The 27,372-nt window shown below is 37.1% G+C and overlaps 1 protein-coding gene across 1 annotated transcript in view; it reads left to right on the top strand.

Annotated features, from left to right (window-relative positions):
- The window catches only part of PMFBP1 (polyamine modulated factor 1 binding protein 1), a 3,624,986-nt gene that overhangs the window by 3,304,195 nt on the left and 293,419 nt on the right, over positions 1–27,372 (top strand). Inside the window, exon 35 of the mRNA XM_044081904.1 lies at positions 15,041–15,208. Within this exon, the coding sequence (XP_043937839.1) occupies positions 15,041–15,208 (168 nt within the window). The remainder of the gene's footprint in view (positions 1–15,040; positions 15,209–27,372) is intronic.

Here is a 27,372-nt window from a genome sequence, read left to right as displayed (position 1 = left end):
GTGAGTGTGTGTGTGTGTGTGTGTGTGTGTGTGTGTGTGTGTGTGTGTGTGTGTGTGTGTGTGTACATATAATTTACACTAGTGGTTCCGTTCATTTCTGTATGAGAGAGAAAGTGCATGTGTGGTGTATGTATGTATGTATGTATGTAATTTGAACGAGCTGTTCTGTTTATGAGAGATAAAGTGCAGGTGTGTATGTGTTAGTTACTGTGTGAGAGTAGGTGTGTGCGTGTGTGTGTGTGTGTGTGTATGTGTGTAATTTTAAGTAGCCATTCTTGCTGTATGAAAGAAGTGTGTATGTGCTGCTATGTGAGAGAGTAGATGTGTGCATGGAATGTAAGCTAGCAGTTTGTTGATGTATGAAAGAGAGGGTGAGTGTGTTGCTATGTGAGAGAACACACTTACTGTGTCTTTAATGTAGAATTATTCAGATGATTTTTACTTCTGTAGAGATTGTGCTTATTGACTGATATTGGTGGATTGTAATGACAGAAGTTTGAGTGGCCTTTTATGGTTGAAATTTTCTGAAATCAGTAGATGCTCATCGTGTTTCACTGTTGCAGTCATTACTCTTGGGTTATCCTGCTGGCAGGCTACCCTCAGTCGGCCAGAATTCCAAAGTCTAGGTCCGGCGTCGGTTGCTGTCGCCTCTTCCCTGACGTCAGTGCCCCAGGGGTATAAATGATGCAGCCGACGCCATTTTCTTCAGTCTTTCTTGCCGCCAGGTGCCCGAAGCAAAAGCAGTTCGCAAGTGCCGGTCGGCCGACTCCTAAGATTTTCAAATCCGAATTTCAGAACCAAAGTCTTCATTAAAGCTAAGTACCCCGTTGGGGAAACTTTTTTCTTGCTCCAGACCGATGTCAGAAAAAGTTAACAATTGTATTTCTTGTGGGAAGCAAATACCTCATAAGGATTTTCACTCTTACTGTATCCCTTGCCTAGGCATATTTAATAAATCAGGAAGGTGATTCAAAGAACGCATGGCCCTATAAATGTGTGCAAGGAGCCTATGGTTTGAAAACAGCTCAAAGGTAAACTTAATCCTCTACTGGCCAGATGCATTTTCTTTTAATGTGGGTTTTCATGCCATTTCAATGAATGGCATGTTCAAGGGCAGAGAAGTTTACTGCTCATGCAAAGTCTGTTTTCATTGTGAGACTGCATTGTTTGTTTAGCAAATGGCTATGAGTGTTTGTGCTATTTTATTTCAATATTGGTAATCATTGTAGAAGTAAATAAGAAAACAGGTTCCCTGTGTCTTTATTTAAAATATCCTTGATAATTCTTTATATGGCTTTACATACAAGACTAGTCAGAGTTATGCTCTGTAGTTATCCAGGTCAGTCAAAGGCCAAACCTTGTGCAGAGGATTAACTGTTGCAGTCCTCCATTCACTAAGCATGAAGCCAATTAGGAGGCTAATGTTGAGCAGTGATTTCAGAGCATTTGATAGCTCATGTTTCATGCTATCCAAGAGGTATCCCAGGATATTATCAGGTCCCATTGAGGTAGTATTCTTTGCCTTGGGCAGTGCATTGAAGACTTGTTTGCTAGTGATAGCCAGAAGAGTTATGGTTGAGGGTGTCTCCTGAGAGGTATTGAGGGGAAGGAGAAGTGAAACTGGGATTACATTTATCCGTCATCAGATTTGCTATATCCTCTGCTTCCTTTTAGGTGGTTCCATTTACAATTTGATCAGCACACTGTTGTGTTACCTTTGAGGTTGTGGACAAAGCTAATGAAGGCCTTGTGGTTATCCTTTGTCTTTGAGGATATTTCTGCCTCAAATGTGGTTTTGATGGGCTTGATAAGATTTCCAAGTTGCTTATTTAGTTTGAGGGGTTTTCACCTTGCTGGGTATTGCACTTCCTAGTTTTGGCCATGGTTTTCCTCCTTTTGTTATACAACTTGCTGGCATTGGGATTCCAAACTAAAACTAAGCTACAATAAATAAAAATAAATATAAATAACAGAAGGCAACCCAAAACATAACTACTTTATTAACAATAAATATAAAACATATAATATAGTTATTGATATCAGGATTCCACCAGGGTGGCTTGTTATTTGCGTTAGTTTTCTGCTTATTCCTTGTGGGTACAACTACCTCAGTGCAGCTGTTTACATGATGGTTTAGGGTTTCTGTAAACAATTCCATGCTGGTAGCAGAGTTCACATGATTTGTGGGATGGAAATTTGCCATGGTATAAGTCATTAGTAAGAGGTTTGCTTTGGAATAATTCCTAAATGTTTGAGGGTTAGATGGTATCCACTTGTGACAAGAGTTTAGACAGGTACATACTAAAAGGGGCATTATACTCAGTGATTGCCCTAATTAGTGTCAAGTAGGGGCTGACAACTATGTGCCTGGATCTGGATCTTTAGATGTAAGCTGCACAATAAAAAAGGATTTCCTTACAATAGTGACTATGTGGTGATCAAGGGACAGTCATTGTTGACATAGGTTCCCAGATGAGACTGGTTAGGCTTTTGTATATATAATTGCTGGGCCCATTGAAGTCTCACTTTCATGCAAGCGAGCGTCTGTTGCAGTTTTTCATTCATCTGTCACAAAACCTGTTTTAAGATTAGTATTGAATAGCCTTTGTCAGGGAGGTCGACATATCAGGTTTCAGACTAACTAGTAGGCAGCCTAATGTGTTATCCAGTCACAACAGCCGTTATTTTCTTGGCCTTAGTAGTAACTTCAGAAATTGTTGAGAGATCTGAGGGATTTATAGGTGCAGGTATTTGATGTGACAATATTAGAAGATTGGGGGGATGAAGTTCAATCTGAATTAATTGGCCAGTGGATTGGCTATATCCTCTGGTCAAAGTATGTGATATCATTTGTTATTTGCTCACTGTAGTGCCAGTCATCTTTTCTGAAATTTCTAGCACAGTTAAAAAATATTTTGTGGTTATCTTTCACCTGGGTTTGTATTTTTACCTCATATCGGGCTTTGGTTGATTTAATCACAGTCCTGAGTTCCTTGTTTAGTTTAGCAAGAGTGTTTTTGGCTTTCCGAGAGTTACATTTATTTTTGCATGCAATGAGCATTTTTTTCTTTTATTATGCTGCCCATGGGGCTTTATTTTTGAATTTGGTGTTGTATTTATTTCTGATGGGTGAAGATGTGTCTGTGCAACTATTCAAAGCACTCAATCATTCATAGAGCTTGGCAGTAAATTATTCTGTACAGTGGAAGTTTGAAACAGGCTTAGTAGAGGGACCCCATCCCCAACTAATGCCCTGCACCCAGAAGAATCAGAAACCAGCTCTACTCAGATATGTGCACACAAGATCACTTACACTAGCTTACAAGGGAGCTGAGAATGGTGTCATGATTGTTTTTTTAACATTTTTCACAATCAAACTTGAGTTTCTTCATTTCTTCTTTCAACATGTAACAGCACAGGGCTATACATAAAGTGACTATGTTTTAATTTTGTGGGAGGGTAGGGAGACAGCCTGCATTTGCAGATATGCTTTTCGTCTTTTCAAGTTGTTGTCTTCTTAGCATTTTGGGTGGTATCATGTCAGCTTTGAACATTAAGCCTTGGGCAAAACTTATTTTTCCTTGAATTTCTTTTCATTTCTTTCCAGTAATTTTGTTCAGACTATCTCTGGATCATAGCACTAGAAAAACTCCAAAAAAATACCTTAGAGCATGTACAGTCCCACTGGTTCTGGGGTCTAGGGTAATTTTCTTGCTTTAACCAATTTCCTTTCACCAAAGGCTTGAGATTCACAGAATGTAAGTAGGGTGTAACTTTCAATAGCTTTAGCTTTTGCTTGATTGACTCCTATGGGTGCACTTCTTATTTATTGTCAGTGGCAGTATGACTGAGCCCAACTAAAATGTGTTTGTCATTGGGAATGTAGAGTTTACTATTCCAAAAGACTTAGTGTGAGTGTAGGCCATTTGAGTGAGCAGCCATTGCCAGGTGACCCATGTGGGTGGAAGGGAAGTAGTTGTGGCTCACAGCTTGGGTGTTACCTAGGGAGAGCACTATATGGTCTACCTACAGACCACAGCACTGCAGAGCATGTATTGCCTAGAGCCTGCCAGTCCTTTAGTCGGCAGCACTTCTGGAGCTCTAATGAGCCACTACAGGGATTAGGAGCTGCAAGGGGAGAAAGAGTACTCTTGGGAGGGCAAACTGAAATACCCTGGTGTAAATGGAAAGGTAATTTGTTTTGACTTAAGGAAGATGCACTTTTGGAATGAAATGTTCATGCTGCTTCATCATGTAAGTAATTACTATCCCGGCATGTACTTACCAGTGATCTGTTCAGAGATCAGCAATATGAAGGGGGTGTGGCTTGGTCAGCAGTGTTAATGTGGGTGTGGCTTGTTGAAGGAGCAGCAGTCTGGGAGCTGTGAGTACAAATTTGAAAATCCTGGCTACACCTCTGGCCAAGGCCCACTCTTCCAGGCCAGCCCGGGGTAATTCCTAATGCACTCACACGAAGATATGGATTATTGCTTAAATATAGTTTAGGAGAAACTAATCTTGGGAGGCATTATGACATAAGATAGGCACAGCATGAGAATATTTTACATAGCTAACAGCCCTGTTGAGAGCTGATGCACTCTACAAGATGATTTGTGGGTATTTTCAGTAATAAAAACAGGATAAAATCATACCTCTCAACCGTACTGAATTCCTCTGCATTTACCTGTTTTGAGGTCCAAATAATGGAGTGCCATGAATTCTCGACTGGCCCCCTTTATTCCCAAATTTCCTGGCCTTTTTTTTTAAATTTTCCCCTTGGCAACTTTCTGCTGATGTCATCACGTGCAGAGGCGTGCGTGATGATGAAATTTGTTAGAAGCCTGCCAGCTGGTCAGAATTCAGCTGAGGGCTCAAGGAATGTGACTATTGACTGATTGACTCACTGTACTTTATGTTTATGGGCAGCAGCAATGTGTGTGTGTCTAACTCGGACAGTTTACAGCAACTAAGCTTCCTTCAAATTCCAGAGTCAGTTTAGAGAGGGTCGGGACTGCACTACAGCTCCAAGCAGCAACAGTGTTTTTTTTATCTCTAATTAGTTTAGAGATACAGTGACAGTTGGCAAGGCTACCCCATCCAGACCATTTCACAGTGCAGCAGTAGAGTTTCCCTGGTTCCTCCAGGTAAGGAAAGGAAAAAAAAAACAGAAAAACAAAAGAGACTATTGAAGCACTTTAGCTGTTTCTTCGTATTCTTTAAGAATGCTTTTCTTCCTGTCTGTGTGTACTAATGAGGGCACTTTAGCTGTTTCTTCTTCTTTAAGAATGGTCTTGCTTCTTTAAGAACAGTTTTCTTCTGGTCCGTGTGCGTGTGTAAAGCACTTTAGCTATTTCTTCTTCTTTAGGAACAGTCTTGTTTTCTTCCATTTTGTGCTGCAATGCTTTTGCCAGGTGTGCTCCATTGTGCTTTCAGATTTGAGTTGAATTTGTGTTGGAATTATTGCTGCATTTTGTGTGTGCTGGAAACTAGTCAAGTACAAGTGTTCCACTGTGCCAAGCTTTTTGAAGTTTACAAGACAAAGATTCTGTGAAGTTTACAATATAAGCTTTTGCAGTGGAGTGAATGGTTTTCTTCTGGTCTACATGTGCTATTGAAGCACTTTAGTTGTTTTGCCAGGATCAATGGAAATGAGGCAAGTGTTCTGTTTGTGCTTTGAATTTACAAGGGGTGTGCATTCCGTTGTGCTTTGAATTTACAAGGTGCCAGGCTCAATGGAAACGAGGTTTGTGTGTGTGTGTGTGCGTGTGCGTGTGTGTGTGTGTGTGTGTGTGTGTGTGTGTGTGTGTGTGTGTGTGTGTGTGTGTGTGTGTGTGTGTGTGTGTGTTAAAATAAGGGAAATTATCTGTGTAAGGGGAGCTTGCTTACAGAGAACGGTTGCATATTTTAAACCATTGTTCCTGCAATGAGAACAGAACAGTTTAAGGGTTCTTCCATTCTTCATTTTAGTAAGGGCAAGTTAATTGCTGCTCACAGAATTGGTGTGTGTGAACTGTTTCTGCTGCTAAATCCATGTGCGAGTGTTTGGTTCAATTCTGAACAGTAAGGGAAGTTAACTGTGTGCAAGGGGAGTTAACTGCTGCTGCTTACAGAAGTCATATCGCATATTTTAAATAATTTTTGCTGCCTGCAATGAGAACAGTCTCATATTTTAAATCTGTTCAGTAAAGGGAGTTAATTGCTGCTCACAGAATGTGTGTGTATGTGTGTCTGATTAGTAGAAAGATAATAAAATTGCAGGTGCTGAATTACCACAGCTGTGCAATGTGACTTAATTTCTTAATATGTTACCAAACAACATACAATTTGCCACTGGATTGGAAGCATTTTGTACAAGTCAGGTGTATATATTCTAACTCTATGAAAAAAATGTACTAAATTATACTTGCACTGCAGTTGCACTTGCAGACCCTTGTCTTGAGACTGAGATATCTATAGCACAAAGCAATGCTGGCATTCTGAATTTATGCACACTTGCACAATACAATGTAATTAGCCTCAGTGCCTCACCAAAAGCCATCTTCATTCTGTTCTAGCATTTTTTCAGAAATGTTTGATAATGTTGAGATTATAGAGCCAAGCCTGCTTGGTTTACTTCCTTGTGGACTTATGTACTTCTTAATGGGAAGACGCCTGTCCACTTCTATATACCTTGCACAGTTTTGGAGAACTAAAGTACATGATACAATAATGATGAGACAATAAGTTTTAGGAAGTGTGAATATATATTACAGCAATCAGTGATATGGGAAAAAGAAAAATAAAGGAATAAGGAGACACAATTCCTGGGAGTTTTCATTGATGCAAATTATGCTTATTTTTGGTGTTTGGTTTTTTTTGGTGTTTGGGAGAATGTGATCAAAACTTATACACTATAAGTAAATTTTCTACGTAAGATGAGTCATATTTTCTGATTTTATGTCACTAATGCAATGAGAGCTATGTCTTTCTTCTTTTTTTTTTTGCCTATCTTAGCAATGTTTTGCTTATTGATTACTTAAATTCTTAGGTACAAAAAATAGGAAATATTATTTTACTTACATAAGTATCTTATTTTATTTTTTCCTGTAGATTTTAAAAAATAACGGGAAGGGACTATGTATGTTTGAATGTTGGATGGTATCCCATAATTCCACTGGGAGTGGGTGAGGTTAAAAAATTATGCAAAATTTATGTTAATCAGCATACAGATTTGTACCTATTTTTCATGGGCCGTTGTCCAGATTTGTGATGTTTCCAGGTTGAGAGGTATGGATAAAATATGGCTTAGGAATATGGGATTTGTTTTGGAAACTTTCACCTAAGAGAATACCTGTGAGAAGTGAAACAAGCTATACAATAAAAAATAAACATGTTCATTTATATGAAGACTGTGGGATGGAGGAATAAATGATAAAAGGTATTTTACAAATGTAATAGATTCAAGAATTTCTGAAATGTTATCTTAGGCTCTGGGAAATTCAAAGCCAAATTTGTTTCTTAGCTACTACAAGGATACAGCAGTAAATGAAAGTAGCAGAATTAATAATATTGTTTTGTTAGCTACATGGATATTATGACAAGGAAGATGCAGTAAGATTATTTCAATAAGAAATTGGACAACAGTAAGGGCACTGAAATGTTAATCAAATGTATGTGGTGGGCATTTTTGCAAACCAGAGTTTTGGGTATTTTGCCTGCATTATACAGAATACTTTTAAGTATAACTGATATGAATTTTTTGGGGGATAGGAAAAAGTGATGTGGAAGTAACTTGTAAACTCAGTAAAATACCTCTACTCAAAATGAAGGTGGGATAGGCTTTGACTTTTGATGACTATTTATTAATTTATTATACATTTCTATTTGTGCTTTTTGAAGTGAGAAAAAGTTTCTAAAGGGGAAATTTTAAAATAAAGGTAACCAAACTCTTTTTTTTTCAGTAATTGACGCAGGTCATCTACCTAAGCTATTACAAACTCAATCCAAAAAATAGCAGCTCAGCAACGTTAAAATATTTTATTCAAATAGATACAAAGCTTTCGGAAACTCGGTCCTTCTTCAGTGTAATAGTAGTCAAACATATACAACAAATTAAATACAATTCAAAAGGCACAGCCTAACCAATCAGAAACAAAAACTAATTATTCAATCAAATATTCTAAAAGAGACAAATCATTTGAATAAAATATTTTAACGTTGCTGAACTGCTGTTTTCTGGATTGTGGTTACTACTTTGTGGTGGCACTTGGCTTTATCACGGTCTCAGCCAGGTGGGCCTTCAGTTTAACATCTGATCTTTTATTTTTATTTACTTGTGCATTTATTGTATTTGTTATCCAGGAAAGTGCAACTGGACACAGAGCCCCCCTTTTGGTGGAGGCCCTGGGAGAAAAGCTCCAAATGATACATATTAAACATTATACATAGTGTAGAAAAAAACAGCATTTTACAAGTGTATACGTAGTCTAGTGAATATTAACATTTTGTTAAAGTTTATACATTGTTTAGAAAAAGTTATTCAATAGTATTTTGAAAAGTCTGCATAGTAATGGAGTCATTACAGTTAGTACAATAGGGCACAGATACGGACAATTGTTTTGAGCAAAGGAAGATGATTAGCATAATTTAATAGGCAGACATAAATTTCAGTGGACCAGTAGCATTGCATAATTCAATAAGTAGTTTCATAATAAAGACATAAAACAGACAATGTTTCATAAAATTAGCATCCTTTTATTCTTTACTTTTTGTTGTTTATTATTTGCTAGCTAGCAGATGTGTAGTAAACTAAAGACTGATGGAAGAAGAAGAAGAAGGACCGCAAGTGATTGAAAGTGAGGAGGAGGTGGAGAGGAAAAGAAGATTCTGTAGGTGAATATAAGAAAGATGACGTGAGTTGGGAGGTGGTGGGAGGTGGTAGTCAGGTATGGTGTGTGCGTGAGTGTATAGAGAAGAAGGATTGTGAGAAATAAATGAAAGGGAAGTAGAGGAAAGGTAGGAAGAAGTGTTGGCTTAGTCTTGGTTACTTATCCAGCATTAGTGCAGGGGCAGAGCCAGACATTCTGCCAGTGTGACTTTAGCTTCTGTTTAAAGTGTTTGAGATGCTGTTCTGTTTTTAGAGATAGGCATGGTTTTCCATGCTTTGGTGACATAGTTAGAGAATATGCTGTCACCAGCTGTATTGCTGGATTTAGTGATGAGGACCAACATTTGGGTTAAGTGAAGTGGTCTACTTTGTTTGTATGGCTGGATCAGAGTTTGCAGAGATGGACAGTTTGTAGATTTATAGATGAGGCTATGAGTAGTCACACGATGAGAGTAAGATACTAAGTGGGGTAGTCTGAGCCAGTTTAATTCCAAAGGCTGGACCTTACGAGTGTAGCATCCCCTTTATAATGTACTGCTGTGTCAGTACTATAAAATAAATGTAAGATTTTAGTTTGAAGCAAAACCAATCCCCAGGTTTCAGATCCTTCAACATCAAAGGCAGGTGTGCCACTTGTTGAGGTACTTGTTTAAGTAACCATAAATGTTGTGTGGGGTTTTACATTTTTTAGACCATGTAGAATTTATATTTTTATTTACTTACTTACATTTATTTAAATGAAGCTGAAATTTGGTACTGCAGTGAGGTTTGTGACTAAAAGGTGGCATTGATAACCTGCAGAGGACATGATTATAATAAATAAAAGTATATATGCACCATGAAAACAACCAGCAAGAGTCCAAAGGTAAAAAATACCAAGAAACAACATGAATTCTCCACCAAACAGATTTAATGTGGCTTAGCGCCTCGGCAACATCAGCCTTCTTTGAGCACACCATAATAGTAATGTGAATTTTTTGCAGTGTACTATTTTAGAAAAAGTTTTTGTCAGAAAAGGAGATGATAGACTGTTGAAAAATATTTTATTATTTAAGGAAACTATTTATATATTGAAATATAATACATTATCACCTAGTGGTCTTAATAAAGAAGTCAACTGGAGATGTTTATTGTAACATATTTTAGTTTTTTTATGTTATATATTTATTGTTTTTGTAAAGTCATGCTGCTTTAAACAAAAAAGCCCTTTTTTTAAATTGATGTATTAATTAGGTAATTAATTGTGATTATTCAATTGTGGTTGGTATAAAAGGGAGTGTGTATTTATTACTTTTTGTGTGCTCAAAGAAGGCCTATATATGCACCATGCCCTGAGAAATAGATCTAGCACAGATAAATAAAAGTATATATGCCACATACCCTTAGACAAATATTTGTTACACCTGCTTTATCTTTGTATGTTAAGATGTGCCTGTCAGCATACATATATACTGTATGCATGTTTGTGTTCATTTCAGTTTACTATCAAAATGTAGAATTGAGGTTTGGTGAACACGGGAATGCCAAATGTGTGTTGGCTGATTCCCATATTGCCGAACATCAGTTTAATGACTGTGCCACTGTGCATTCACTCATATGTAGTTTACATTACAAATAGAGATTGCAGTACAGTGAGGATCACGAAATTTACCCTTTTCCACACTGTAGGGCTATTTCGGAGTTGGAATATATAATTTGCAGGAGATGTGGGGGTGCAGGGGGCTTGCCTCCTTGAAAAACATGAATTACAGCGATGTGCAGTACTGAACTGCGTATGTGTTTACTGCTGAAAAGCAGGCAGATAAGTGGCAGCAGGTAAAAAAAAAAAATGAAAGACATCAAAAAAGCCAAATTTGATATCGTCAGTATACTTTTCAACATTTTCATCTAATTAATATGCAGACCATCAGCATTTTCATTCAGTATTTTGACTACATTTCTTTATGATGTTCAAAATTTTGATAGTAAACCATTTCTTTCATGTTATATACATATATATGTGTGTGTGTGTGTGTGTGTGTGTGTGTGTGTGTGTGTGTGTGTGTGTGTGTGTGTGTGTGTGTGTGTGTGTGTGTGCGTTCGCGCGCGCGTATTTCTGTTTACCTCAAGTTTATGAATTAAACTTGAGGAAGTCGTTGACATAGACTTAGAAGAATGGGCACACTGTTCAAAACTTCAGTTCCACCAAGGAGACGTGGATAAAAATGGTTGGTGCTCATCATGGTGGTAAATTAAAAACCCACTGATAGACTCCAGTGGTGACTGAAGCTGTCAAGTTAAAGAAAGAGACCTGAAATACAGTGTTTACAGGATGATTCCCCAGTCTTAACTGTTACATATCAAACAAGCTATAAAGGAATTATTTGCAAGTGCAAAGGCCTGGGTGTAGCTTGAGTTGGGTTAACAAAGCTATGGAGAGTGACTTCAAGCTGGGTTAAGAGAGGTTTTTGTTAAATCATCAGGTGACTCTTGCTTAGCAATGCTTTCCTCAGCTGGTAAAACTGTTTGGGGGTGGAAGGAGCAGAAACTCTTGAACCCAGCTGACTTGTCCTTCTTTTAGGATGAGGGCCCATAAGCAACAAGTAAGGCCAATTCCTTCTGTAGCTGAGGTTACTGTAGCCATTTAAACATTGCAGTGGTAGAAAATCTGTAAGAGTGGATGAGATCCAGTTGCAAATGCTAAAAACAACTGGGTGCTGAAGGAATATTATAGGTATTGCATTTTTAATATTGCATTCAGGACCGCTGGCAGAAGTGTAGCTAGTTCAACCAGCACCCTGGGCCAAGAACTTGTACCCCATCCCCTCAGCTCTTCAAGTAAAAAGCAAAAAAAAAAAACCTTCTTCACTGTAATAAGCTGATACATGTAAGTGATCAGCTTTTTACAGTTAGATATATGACCCCCCCCCCCCCCCCCCCGCAGCTCTTCCATTGAAGAGAAAAAAAAATGGACGTTCCTTCTACTGGCACACCAACCAGGTGGCCAGCTCCATGATACACCCCCAAGCCGCAGCCATTCAGGTCCCATTTCTGTGCCTTACCCCAACCCTGGCTTAACATATTTTATTGAAGAAAAATCATATCTTCTTAACCTGTAGCAAACTACAATGCTCATGTTTTGTTTAAAAAATAATACTAAATTCTTCTTTTTAGACGGTAGCAAACTGCTTGCTACAAATGTACCAGTTTCAACAGTTTAAACCCTGCCTACTATAGCACTCATATTTTAGTTTGAAAAAAATTGGTTAAACTGTAGCAAACTGCATGCTACAAATGGAGCAAACAGTTACTACAGTTTATACAATGTCTGCACACTGTTCAAGTTTTAAGTAAAAAAATACTTTTTTTATTAGTTTTAAATGGTAAAAACTGTAGTTGCTGCATTTTAGACCACACACAGAGGGCTACAGCGCTCAGGTTAACTGAAAATTCAGTACCACCTTTTAAAATGCAGATATTGCATTGGAGAGAGATTGGAATTGACTGATCACAACCCCCCTCAACATTTTGCACCAGGAGCAGATGCTCTTCAAGCCCCACCCTAGCTACACTACTGACTTCTGATATGGCATTAACAAACTGAGATGGTAGTCTGCATTTTCAGAAAGAGAGACATGATGGTGTAGTCTAGTTACAATATTTAGGAATTAAAGTTCTCAACCTAGAGACAACATATATCAGAATGTTGGAAAGGAGGCTTGATCTGGTAACTGCAGATCAGATTCAGAAGAATCAGTGTGGATTCTATCTTAGTTTTGGAAAGGTGCATTAGCTGTTTGTCCCCATAAAGATAACAGGTGTTTGGCCGGGGGACTGGGTTGCTCTGCTGGTGCTTTGTGAACCTGAAGAAGGCATATGACCATATGCAGTAGAATGTCTTGTAGAAATTGTTATAACAGTACAGGGTCCCAAAGCTCCTGCTGCAAACTGTTTACTGTATCTGCAAAGGCAGAGATGTGTCCGCATTCTCATTGCTAAATTACATGCATTCATGGTGGGTGTAAGAATCTGCCAATGGTGTGTTTTATCTGTTGCCCTGTTTAAATTCTTATGGACAGGATATCAAGTTTAGAGAGTATTCTTTCTGAGGTCGTGAGGCTTATACACCTTGTTGATTTCAGACATTGCTGTCCTCTTGATCTCAAGTGACTGATATAACAGTTTCCAATGGAATACAAAGAAGAAAAAAAACTTTAAATAGCACAGGCCAAACTTGCCTCTCTCACAACACTGCATTTCTACCTTAAGTATTCCCTTCAACACATATTGTTTTCTTGGAGATGAAATAAAGCATTGAAAATGATCCTATCATTGAAGAGCGAGGGGAAGGGGCAAAAGTCAGTATGGATGGATGAAGTAAAGTTCTGGAAATACCATTTGATAGGGATTGGTCGCTGACATAAATAGACAGGCGATAACTAATAGGTAGTAATCATAATGGAATTTGTAAATGTTATTATACATATACAACAATCTAGCTGTTCTTTTGCTATGGTTGAGCTAGTGTTAACAGTTTATATAAATGTTCACAGTCAATTTTTCTTTAGCACGTTCTTTAATGATTCAGGATTTTTTCACAACAGCTGATTTTACCCCACTGTTTAAATTTTTCATAGGCTCATATTTAATATTTATACTTTTCAGCATATATTTTAAGAATATAGCAAATTACAACAAAATGTAGTAGAAGGATATTGTTAAGACTTCATGAATAGCAGGGAAATCTGTTTATTAATGTTCCTGTCTAAATAAATATGTAACATATTGAATATTACAGTCTTTGTATTGGAAACTGTCATCTCTAACATGAATTGTATTGGCAGTTGCAGTCAATATTGTACTCCACAGTAATCACAGCTGCTAACATATCTTAGCTGACAACACTTACCCTTGTCCACTACAGAAGCAGTAGCCTCAATTGTATTGACCATTCTTTCTGTATAGCTCACCAACATTTTGTCACTGTCAATGAATCCTGAGCAGTGAATATTTTTTGCATCACAAACTCATCATACCAAGTCTTAATGTTTTGCTTGCTTAGAAGGATTGAATATTTCTTCGCTACAAGTACATCTGCTGGTAATTTTTTCTCGAAGACTTAGCACTGCCTTCTGAATGAATTTATGACATCATCACGTGTGTCTACATGTGTGTGTTTTGTTAACCAGTGCTTTTTGGCAACTAATTATAAATTCATCTTTAATAAGTGCCACATTTTAGTATTTGTTCCATTGTACTTAAAAACACAAGTCCATTTTTGCCTGGATTTGTAATGTGTTGATTTTACATATTGTACTGGCCATAAACCATCTCAGATGTTCACAGTACTCTGATGCCTGTTAGTTTTGCCAAATTCATTAGTTCCACACAGGCCAGATGATGACTGGCATCTTCAAGGAGAAGCCCATATGTTACTGTACTGCTGTGGTCTGTAATGTCTTCTGTGAAGATCTGTTATAATGGTCAGTATCTCACACAGATGTACTTTCTACACCTCCTTCTTGCTCCAAGGAAGAAACAGGAAACTGTGCAGTTACTCGTGGATCCTTCTAAATAAAATAAATATTCATTTTTAATTCCTTCTTTTGCAAGCAGTTCCTGCAAAAATAGGAAACATTTCTGCTTGTTATCCTATGAAGTTCAGATGTTCACCTTTTAAAAGTTTGAGGAACAAAGAAATGATAGGTCTTTGAGACAATTCAGTTTTATATAGTAGCAAAATAAATCGGTATTGGTTTCACTTGTGTACAGCCAATGACCACAACTCATAAAGGCCTTCTGTCATACTAAGATATTTCTGTGTTGTAACAAGAAAAAGAATGTAGACACAGCAGTGAATAGATTTTCCCCCAACTACTCCATTCATGCTAATTATTGTGCTCTTACTCAAAAGATTTTCATTTAAGAACCATCGTAGAATGCCATGGTGTCTGATTGCACCAAGGTGAGTTATGCAAAATTAATATATCTGACATTTACAAGTCTTAAAATTAGCCTGCCATCTGGCTCTTCTGTCATTCTTTGTCTTCTTTTAAGGCTTTGGAAGTGCTTGTGTAAAAAATGTGTGTGTAACTTTAAGCTCCATAATGATAATTGGCTTTATGATGAGAATATAAAATGAAAATTCATTACAGAAAAATGACCATCCTTTATTTTCTGCTTAATTTGTTAAAGGCATCTCGAAGTGAGCAGACTGTAAACAAGCTTCGTGCCGAATTAGATGCAGTTCAGGAGCAAGCAAGAGAATGCACAAGAGAGCTGGCTTTAGCGCAGCAAACCATAAGAGACCTTAAACTTGGCATCATGTCTACCCAAGGAACCCAAAAAGAGATCATGGAACAGGTACAGTACAGAAATACTGAGATCAACACTGAACTTCATGACACACCTGAAACAATAGGTGCTACTTGTGTTTTGTACAAAAGCCAACACTGTTTCACATAAGTTTGCATGTTTTGTTCCAAGTTCCCACATAAAAAAGTCTCTGCAGTGAAATCACAAGTACAGAATAAATAGTTTCATCACTGATAGTAATTGTATAGTCTGAGATAAAGTGAACATAATATTCCAAACAGCATTACTGCAGAGATATCAGATACACTGTAATAAAGTCTGTTACAAAGCATTGTCGCCTCACAGTAAGACGTTGTCCTGTTCAGTTCTCAGCTAAAGCGTCTTCTGTGTGGAGACATGCATGAATGGGCGTACCTTAGTTGAAGGTTGTGTGTCAGGGCTGGCAACTCGGCACGTAAAAATCTACTGCCAATCATTAGCAGACCAGAGTTCCGCTGTGGCGTCCCCTAACCAGGAAAAGCCGAAAGACACAACAACAACATAAATTCTTCCACTCTATAGTGAAATGGAGACTGAAAAAACTAAATCTACCTAGAGAGAGCATTTATGACTACAAAGTAACTGGGGGAGTTTGTTTCATTGTGTTCACCCTGGATGTATGATTATGTAGTACACTGACTTATGCGTGGACAAGTTTAGATTTTTAAATGATATATTTTTCAAAAATAGGTTTTTACATTGTCTTCTTGCTGAGCAAAGCAGTCATGTAGGTAGTGTTAGTAACACCTTAAAATCAAAATGAAAATTGTAAACCCATCCTGTATAAGCTCACCGACACACACCAGCCCACCACCACAAGCACCTGCCTAACCACACAAACCACCTACCCACAGGCCATAGTGAAGCATCTTCTCCTGCCTAACATCCCCATGGCACAGATGTTTAAAGTTATCCTGGATGAGGACTTCATTGGTAGAGTGAACCATGACACACAACCTAGACCAATAGAACCACCAGGTATGTAGTAGAGATCTCTCTCTTCTCCTGGACAAGTCACTACACAGATTGTTAAAAACCTTCCGGACCATGTGATCCACATCCATGCTCTTGGGTTCCCCTCATACCCCAACTCCCATATTATTAGAAACTGCTGCATAAGTAAAAGCCTTATACTCCCACAAAAAGAAAATAACAGACAGGCTCCGTGATTGAACTCTCATTTCATTATGACCCAATGACCATCAATGATGACTCCAACTTAGACAATCTCACCAGCTCATGTCAAATATGATGTTATTTTTGTTTGAGGAAGGAAAAATTCATATCATGTTAAGCCTAGAGACAACTGAAAAGGGAACAGTTGAAGGTTTTGGAAGCATGTTATTGTACAAAGAGAAAAACTGTAACAAGTTAAATGGAGCTGGGAGTGACACACCCCAGGCCAACCCCCATGGGCTTTGCCCCCCCAGGGAGGGTCTGAGTCATGGACATGCCCAGCATCCTAGCACTTAAAACTACAGTGTTTCTCCTGTGCATTTGTAAAGCAATGCTCATCTGCCTTAAATAAAGGAACCTCCTTCTTTAAGGGCCCCTATGGGCAGTGCCCCAACAGTTTATATATCTATCTATATATATATATATATATATATACACACACACACACACACAAATATATATATATATATATATATATTTGGGTGTACTTAAAATTACCTAAACATCATAAAACTTAAAGTCAAAAGACTGAAAGTGAAAAATACTGAAACTGAAAAAGACTGAAACACAAAATACTTACAAAATGTAAGTACGCAGGGAGGAATTTTTGCTCTTTCCCCACTGATGTGTGAGTTCGGAGTTGGCATTTATAATAAGCAGGGTGCACCCCCACATGTGCAGGGGTGGGACAAAATCTAACCACAGAGAAAACTATTGAAAATGTGACAAAAATCTAACCACATAGAAAACTGTTAAAATGTGACAAACTCAAAACACGTAGAAAACCATTTTCAAAATGTGACAAAGTGGAGCCACATTTTTCAGTGTTTTTGCAGGAGTGTAAGCCCAACTGCACCCCCCCCACACACACACACACACACTCACACACACACACCCTTTTATGTATATGAGTCTTGACTGTGTAGCTTTAAAATATCCCTTCAAATCAGGTAATCCTAAACCACCTTGTTCTAGTGGAATGATCAACTTATCCAACTTGGCCTTTGCTCTCTTTCCCTCCTAGATAAAATCCTTCTACTCTATTACTGTCCACAACTTTTTCTCTGCTTGATAAAGATATGCCTGAACATTTTCAGTGCTTGTATCTTGCTCTCCATATCCATAAACAAATTCTTCCATGTTATCACTTTTGGTATTATCTTTTGACTAATCACTTCACACATATCCTTTGCTGCCGTAACACAGTCCTTTTTAACCCACACTCATAAAATCCCAGCTTACTCTGTTGAATGCTTTCTCTGCATCAAGACCCACCAACAACAGTAGTATTTTCTTACATTCTGCTTTCTTCTGGATCATCATTGTACTATTAATATTGTCAGATGATTGCCTCCCTTCCACAAAAAACACATTGATTCATATCTATCAATTTTAGCAACACCTTTGGCATTTTTTAACTATTTTAGACATAAACACTGTATAATCATGGTTTTAAATTGAAATGGGCCTATATGAAGCTGGGTCTGATGGGTCTTTACCATAGTTAGGTAATACAGCCACCACATCTTTCTTCTAGAATGTTTGGGCTTCCCCTCCTTTTAAAATACTGTTAAACAAAACCTTCCAGATCTTTATCAATTTCTTCCCTCCTGGCTTGCAAACTTCAACAGGAATGCCATGTATTCCTGGATACTTTCCTGAAAAGTGATTATACATCACCATTTTTATCTTATCTCCTCTTATCTTAACTGTTAATTGTGGAGTCTCATCTACCTCTAACCTTGGCATACTGAAGTCTTCCATAAATATTTCCATTTCTCAGCTTTACACAAATTTTCATAAAATTTCTAAAAGATCTTTAATACCTCTACAGGATCTCTGATTATTTTTCTTATTATAGTCTCCCTGAGTTTGGCAACAACACTTTCTACTTTCTGCTGCCTATGTCTTTGTGCGAATAGTTTTTGTGCTCTGGAGTTATAATCTTTCTAAACTCATGCATATTATCCAAATACTTATTTTCTCTTTAGCATGCTGCAGTTGCTGCTTCTCTTGTTCTGTGTGATTTTCCTTATTCTGTAATACTTTAACCTTTGTCAGCCCCTCTAAATAATTTTTTACTTCTTAATCATATCTCTTTTTCTTTTATCTCTACCCTGTTTGTAAGCTCCACTTTCACCTTATCTCACACACTAGCTATAACTTCTGAAGAAATTTCTATCTTCCCTAAAAACTCTCAAACAAATTTCCATTACCTGTTCCTCATATTCCTCTCTTTTTAACACTGAGGAAGTAACAATGTCTCAATTTTGCTTCACTACCCTGCATTTTGATGTTAGTTATTGGCACATGATCTGAAATAGTTACTGGATCTGTGTTGAAGCTTTTGATTAAATGCACACGTTTCTGTGAATTATAATCGTTTGTCTAGTTTTGCCCAGGTATTGTACCTCGGGGAATAATATGTAAACTCTGTCTGAGTTCCAGCTACTGAATTCACATCACCCATACCAAATATTTTCATAAACTTCTTCAGTACTCTACCCACTTTTGTTGTATTTGCCCTTCTAGGTCCTCCAGGAACATCCACATTTTTGGAAATCATGTTCCTGTCCCCACTTATTCCCTGCTGAAAGCTGATTAATTTTCCCAAACCTTTCTTAAGCTCGATAATAGCAGTTGTAGGTGGAATTTAAATACATGCCAACATAATCCTCCTCCCTTGTCAGTAGCCCCTTATTACAACAGATCTACCATTACTATCTTTGTTGTCTTCTATCACTATTGGACCTCCTCTAGAAATTAGTATAAGTACTCTGCTTTTCCTTTGTCCCTGAAAGACTGATGAATATTGATCCTGAAATCCTTTCTTTATGGAATTCTTATGCTCACTTCTTTCCAAACATGTCTCCTGTAACACTCTATTTGCACTCTGAATTTCTTAATATAATTCAGTACTTTTACCTTTTATCTACATATGTGAGGCCATTTACATTCCAGAATATGTATACTGTAGCCACTCCAGTTATATATGACAACTTTTTTAAATGTTTATTTCCAGCTTTTCTGTTACACGCAACCACAAATGTTTGGCAGATTGATCCTCAGAACACCCCCATAGCCTATTATCTTAAAACAAGCACACACAAAACTACGTACATTTTCAAATAAAGTTTAACCCTCCTGATAGGAGCAGTTGTCCCACATTGACATCTGGAACAACAGGCAATAATTAAACTAAAATTAATATTATCTATGCCAAGAAGTGTGTTACAGTCTGTGCTCCTACTTACACTAATTGCTGCCTGTTCTTGTCTTATCTTTATTCCCCTCCTAGAGGTGAAAAACAAATTGTATGCTTTCAGAAAACACTAAACCCTGGGTTCAGTAATGCCTACACTAACAGTACACTAAGTGTACACCTCTCTGAGTGAATAGATGACACAGACATAACTCATACCTTCTAATAACCTAATTTTAGATTTCCTACTGATATTCTTGCAGCTTTAAATATAGACAGGGATTCATAAAGGTTACCACAAAGTGTAGACATATGTACACTTAGTGTAATCTTTCTGAGTGACTAGAAAGCACAGAAAATGTGATAAGAATGTTCTTGAATACATATTGTGTACATTCTGGCCCAAACTTGTGTCCTTGTGCACTAACTATCATTAAATAAAACAAAATTGTATACACTGTTCAAGTAAATGCATTAAAGTATTTAGTTGCCAGAAAAGCTGCTCTTTTTCACTTCCAATAATTTCAGTCTTTATTTTACTGAGCTGTTTACTCTTTTACCTTTTAATTTTATGTTTCTCACAGTAAACAATATGCAAACCACTCAAGTTATTCTCTTCACCTTTAGTCAGCTTTTTTCACTGGAAACATAAGAACAATGTGTAGCGCTATCCTCAGCTAAACATTTCTCAGCTTGCAATACACATTTATTTGCTTAAAGAAAACTATTAGTTACATTGTGGTCTCTCTTTTTAAACCCACTTGCTTTCACAAAAAAATGTCATGAGATTAAGTCAAATGCATTAATCCAGACATTCACCTATGCAAAAGTGAAATAAAACTTATTTCAAACTTATATTTTAATCAGTCCATTTCTTCTACACCCTACATTCCACCCCACTAGCCCAAGATTACAACTTATTGACTTAAACCTAACTTTGTTCAGCTGTTTTTCTCTTTTTACATTGTAATGCCTACATTTCCTAAAACTAAGAAAGAAAAAAGTATCTGTTTACTTTAGTATCTTTATTATATACAACAATCACTGAAAATGCTTTACTATATAACATGCAATTTGTATAATAAAATGTATTATACAAAACTGTCGAGAACAAAAATTGTTTATAGTTACTTTTTGCATTTTTCTTCCCCCATTTTTGTGTCCTTCAAAAGAAAAATGACATGAAGTGGGGAATATGCTTGTCATTCCCCCAGCAAGTTTAAACTTTACAAAAATCCAATCTTTCCCAGTCACCTTTTCTTGTAAAGGGATATTTCACAAATGTGAATGATGCTTTATACTCTTACATGTATTCATTAATTTGAGTGTTGCTTGTCTTCTTCCTGTTCATCTCTATCTCCCAATCCCTGACTCTAGTTCAAGTCCAAGGTACTCCCAGTTCTTCCAGTTAACTCCTGTGCTTTTTTCCTGCCTCTCAAGCATTTTCCTTTGGAACATAGGAAAAGGTTTCACTGGCAAAGTCTCTCTATGACCCTTACCACCAGAAGAATGAGAAGCAGACTCCCCTTCTGTTTGATGGCTCTCCCCTTGATGGGCAAACTTTTGTATTTCCCCTTAACCTGTTCTGTACCACAAAACGACTTTGGTCTTTCAGGAAATAAATATTTTGAAGACATCTGGCTACAGCAACTTGAGTCTCACACCTGCCTCTCAATATTCCCTGATTGCTGGGATAAATGTCATTCTCTTCTGCCTGGTCTACAGTGAATAATCATTTTTTCCATAAACACTCAATTATCTCCAGTTTTTATAACTTGCTCTTTTGCCACATTTTTGTCAGGATCAACACATTCTTCTAGTATGATAGCATCTTTACTAATACAGGTCTTGGCTGTTTTCTCATGGTCCGGTCTGGATCATGCACATAATATGCCCTTTCAGTTAACAAATTCTGCTCTGGAATACCAGTTCAGTTACTTATTTGAGTTTTCATAAAATTAATACAGTCTGTTCCTTCCAGTTTATCTGGTACACCAGAAAATATCAGGTTTTCTCTGTGCACTCTGCCCTCTGACTCTACCTTTTTTAAAAAAAAAAAAAAAAAAAAGCTCTTCTTTAGCAGTGTCATACACTGTCAGCCTTTTCTTCATTTCAGCCTCTGCTTTTTGCAGTTTTATCAGTTCATTTGAACAGCTGTTTAAAGCTTCTTCCATTTTTCCAGTGTTTTATTATTTCATTTGATATACTCCTGCAATGTTTCATTTGACTTGTTTTTCCTCTAAATTAATGGAAGCCAACTCTTGTACCAAAGCTGGAGCTTGAACTGTTTTTTTTTTGTTCTGCAGGATTCTTCCCAGTCAGTGTCTTCCCAGTCATTGTTCTCTCTTCAACTTTTCTAGTTGATTTTTTGCAGATCTCTAAGTTTCTTCTTTGCTGGCATCCAGGTGGTCTACTTATTAGCCAGTGACTGAATTTAACTAAAACGGGTAGAATTACTAGCCCTTATCTATCATTTTTTTTCACATTGGAAAAGCTGAAATTAGACTGTTGATCAGTGTACAGCCTTCTTGGACAGCCAGGGAGCATCCACTGTTTGAGACTGTTTCTGAGGCAGGTGTGCATCCAGATAATTTGTTTGCTGGCATTTGCACCGATGCCGAAGATCAGCCATTGGCGCTTTAGAAGTGAAATGCCATAAGTCCTTGATGCTTTCAGATTTCCTACAAAGCTGCTGAATGGCTCCACCAGCAGATGTAGGATCACCCAGTGTTCTTGTTTCAAGCTATTGCAGTAACTAGGTTGTCTTTGTTTTCATCCTGCCTTTATTTATAAATGTGCATTGCATCATCTTCATATCAAGTACAGAGTAGCACTCTTTGCTTTTCAAGCAGTGTCCCACAGGACATTTGAATGAGTTGCTGTGGTAGTCCTGATGGTCTTGACTTAAGGTCTCCTTGATCTGTTTTCAGTCATAAGTTTCCAGTATCCGTGTTTATAAAGCCATGCTATTCTGGGAATGTTATTTACTTATAACTGGGTTAAGGATGCATACTAACCTAAATAATCTCCACTTGCTTCCTGCTATTTGCAAAGTTTGCTTCTCCTTTTTGTCAAAATACTTGGGTTTGCTGTCAAGAGTGAAAGGAGTGTAAGGTTCCTAATTCTACCAAGTGCCTTGGTTGTCAGCAAATAATGTATGACAGACAGCATGGGTTTTGTGTACTTAGCCTAGGCCCTTTATACACATCTCAAACTGCAATAAGCACAAGTTGTTACTGCTGCAAGTTGAATCTTGAGGACTTCTTTGTCATATACCTCCTTCAGTGGAGAAGGCAGGAGCTGAGTACCAAAAAGACCTTTGTTTGAAGGCTTAGCTGTATAGTTTTCTGTTGAACGACACTGGGTAAAAGCAGACAAATATAAGGTAGGGTATAAAAGGTGTAGCACCGTAGAGCTGTAGGTCTAATACTTCTTTGAAATGCAATAATTACATCTGCCTTGCTATGGTTCACTTCCTGCTAAAATGAGGGCTTGACCTCTTGACCTGTGTCCTCCCAGTCATCTTGATCCTAAGACATGCAAAAGTATCAAAGCTTCTTTTCAATTCACTATCTTGGAAGTGTCTCATACTTAACATTGTACTGTACCTGGCCCCTCCCTCTCCCTTTCAAGGGATGTCTTTGTTGCTTGATGGACTAGGGCTTAACTCCCTGTCCTATATAAGGTGGGACACAGCCCCATAGGCATTTCCACTCCATCTCATTTCAGACTGAGCACCAGTATTCTGGTCAGTATCCATAATATTAGATCTTTCTTCTGCCATTGGCTAGCACATTATTCCCCTACCAGTACTATATATTTACAGTTTCAGTTTAACTTGAATGAAGATATATGAATGTATCAAGGATAATACGTTTAATAGTTACCTTGTGAAATACTCACATAACTTTCACAGATATCATTTCTGAAGCTAGTCTGCCATTTTTAATTGTTAGTACAGGCATTAATCCATTAACACCACATAAATGTAGTGATGAACAGTAGTGTTACTCCCATGTGCTCTCACTAAATATGAGATCCCTTGACCCACACCACTCCAAGTCCTTTTGTATGTCAGGGGTGATTGGCCATAAGGGAATAAATACTCACTGCTGCCTCCAGAAATACCCAATACCTCCAACACCCAAATAACCTTTGCACTGTTAGGTATGAAAGTAAAGCCTTTTTCAAACAAGAAAAATTATATTTACACATACCTACTATGCATAAATACAAAGGGTGGGTGAGAAAAAATAAATGTAAACTGTAGCAACAAAGAACAAAATAATCTTTAAGGTATTACATTTATTTATGATGGGATTATACTAACCCACAAAGGTTATAACATTTTTAACTATAGCGAGGTATGTGTAAATATTACTTTTTGTTGTTGTTGTTGGTGTTGTTGTTTGTGTGTGTGTTTGTTTGAAAAAGGCTTCACTTTCATACTGACAAAAAAAGTTCAGTTTAGTGGAAACCTGACTTTTTTATTGTATAGTTTATACATTTTGGAGATTTACTTATTAAAACTGTGTTTTATGCTCTTACATTCTGTTGGTGGATTTACCTCTGGACCTGTTGGTAGTGTGCGCTTTACAATCTTTTAGTGCTTTGCTGGTTTTTTGGTTGTTCTTATCACAAACACATGCTGTTACTTTTGGTTAGTGATTGAAACTTGTTTAAAATTATTTTGTACATGAATACACATGCAATATTTTCCAGATGAAAGGTAAATGATAGCTCTTCAGTATCAGCACTCTCTCCCCAATTTACTTTAACACTGCCACCAGTCAGATTTATTTTGCAAACCAAGAACACAAGTTATTGTGTAATCTTAAAATAAATCACTTTAAAATGTATTAAACCAAATAACTGATAAAAATAAAAATAATAAACTCGATGATAAACCAAACTGTGCTTTAATGCAGAAATTCAGTAAAAATCCAGTAAGCGCTTTCGTCTTTTCATACACAAGACGTCTTCAGACTGAATTAAAACCTCTCACTTCATTCATTAAATACTAAAAGATATCATCACATGACATTCCCAATTAATGGCTTAACCCTTTCTTTCTCAAATAGGCTACAAAATCGTCTCTGTTGTTTAGCCCAAGGGGATAGCAGGCATTCAACTTAACCTGCCATGTATATTCCAACCATCCCAACTCCTCCTCAGCATTCAACTTGATCTCATAGTCAGCAATATTTCCCAAAACCAAAAATTTAAAATTGATTTTACAACCCCCCATTTTATAATGTTTACCTAAAGCATTAGCTTCATTGCCAGTTTCCACAGCTCTTTTGTGTTCATACAATCTTTTTAACAGCTCCCTACTAGTACGGCAAACATAGAATGCATTGCAAGACTGACATACAATTAGATAAACAACAAACTTTGATTTGCATGTGTAAACCTCATTGACATATATTTTTACATCATTAATGACAATTTCACTGACTCCTTCTTAAATTAAATCACAGAAATTGCATGCCAAACATTTTTCCATCCTACCGCTTGTACTAAAAGACCTGGGATTCAAACTGCTTTGGAAAACGTTTTTAAAACTCTTTCCCTTTTTGTACAGAAAGCATGGACCATTACCAACTGCTTCTAGTATTTCTTCACTGCTCTTCAAAATTTTCCTATTTGTTCTGATAATCTGTTTGATGGCTTCCGAATCAACACTATTCAATATTTGCATAGCAGTTCCAAAGTCATTGTTGATATTTTTCTTAGAAAAAAACTTCTAGATTTTCTCTAGTTCTTTTGACTTCACTAAGTTTACTTCTCACTAATTCATTTGAATAGCCTCTAGCTACAAACCTGTTACATATAGCTTTGCTCTCTTTAATAAAATCAGCATCATCCAAAGTAAATATATACTGGGACCCAGCTATAGCAATGGATAAAAACTAATAACAACTAAAGGTCCAATGGTTGGTTTCAGAAGATAAAGATAAAACTTCCACAAATAGAAACTCCACAATTGAAAACAGTTCAGAGTCACGAACTTTGTACAAAGAAAAAACTGCAAATAATAAAAGTCAAGCAGTTTATTTTTCCAAGACTGTTAGCGCTTTCACCCGTAGGCTTCTTCAGACAGTACAAAAATACAATTTCATTCACAATTTAAATACAGGAGTATCTCTATCAATTGGTTAAAAGGTGAATCATGTGCACAGATAAAAACTTCTTAATTTAAAGACATAGGGCATATATTAAAACAAAAAGCGCTAAACTTCATGACAAATCACATACATATTACTAATAAAATATGTATGGTCTAAAAACAATTTCTATAATTTTATAAATATACTCACTAAGCTAACAAAATATATTACATAAAAACACTTTATGTAGATATAATCACTGTCCCAATGCTAGTATGACAGTTACTATTTTTGACACACAGATCTATATACAGGTGTAGTACTGTCCTGATACTAATGTGGCTATTACTATTATCAAAATTAAGGTCTATAGCACCTCTTCTTCCTTAAGAAGGGGGCTATATGTACCTTATCATTCAAACCGGGAGGTTTGTCAGCCCTACACCTGATAATCCAGTTCATCTCCCTTTCTAGTGTATAATTGATAAGGTCACCACCCCTCGCATTGGGAAGGACTTCTTGTATTATACAGAATAAAAATGTATGCTTCGGGCCTGTGGACTTAACATGTCTAGCCAGTGCATTGGTATCATTACCTAACCTTATCTGGTACATATGCTCTCTAATTCTCTCTTTTAAGGTCCTATTCGTTTTACCAATGTAAGTACAAGCAGAGCACCTAGCCAGATAAATAACATTTGAACTCATACAATTAGTATTTGTACTAAACTTAAATTCAAAATGAGTAACTAGTGTCAATAAAAACACATTGGTTACAATGTCCACATGGTTCCATTGTGATACTAACTCCTAGAGAAGGGTATTTGGTCTTATTACATAACATGCTTCTTATATTAGGCTTATTTTTATAGCTGACCATAAGCTTTGGACCTACCTCTTCCCTGACTAATGGATCAAGAGTCAAAATCTCCCATCGTTTCTCTAAAAAATTTTGCATCCTGGGTATAAAACAGCGGAGCTCTTAATACATGAGAATGCTCTATGTTACAAGCCATAACAGGCTCAGAATAATACGGTCTTGCTGCAGTCTAACTCCATCCTATTGAAGGTATGGTCATCATATCCTCTGTTCACAAACATCCCTCTCATTCTATTGAGTTCCTCTGTATAACCTATCTCACTGGGGTTCAACCTGGCCGCCCTCATAATTTGTCCCTTCAAAACATTATGGAACACATAGGTAGGATGCATGTTCTTCCTATGAAGCAGGGCATTCCTATAACATGGTTTCCGGTGTATACATGTATTAATAAGTCCATTAGGAAGTCTGTACAGAAGAACATCCAGGAAAGAAATACTTTCCTCAGAATAATTCAAAGTGAATCTTAAAAAATCTGTAGACTGATTAACATCATGAAAGAACAACAACAATTCTTTCTTGGTACCAAACCAAAGGAAGAAAAGGTCATCTACAAACCTTTTATAAAAACCTATGTGTTCCTTGAAGGGACTAAATTGAAAGAGATATTGTTCCTCCCAGCAGGCCATGACAATGTTGGCATAGCTATTGGCACAAGAAGTGCCCATAGCCACGCCATCATTCTGTAAATAAACATTGTCCCCAAACATGAAAATATTGTTAGTAAGAGTAGTCTCCAGAAAAAGAGCCAACAGATCAATAAACTTACTAGTATAATTGGACTTACTTCGTAAATAACTTTGAA

Source organism: Protopterus annectens, chromosome 8.part1, assembly GCF_019279795.1.
Source record: "Protopterus annectens isolate FY-2018-M chromosome 8.part1, PAN1.0, whole genome shotgun sequence".
NCBI lineage: Eukaryota > Metazoa > Chordata > Ceratodontiformes > Protopteridae > Protopterus > Protopterus annectens.
The sequence above is the reverse complement of the archived record's forward strand: the minus strand, read 5'-3'. Positions and strand labels throughout refer to the sequence as shown.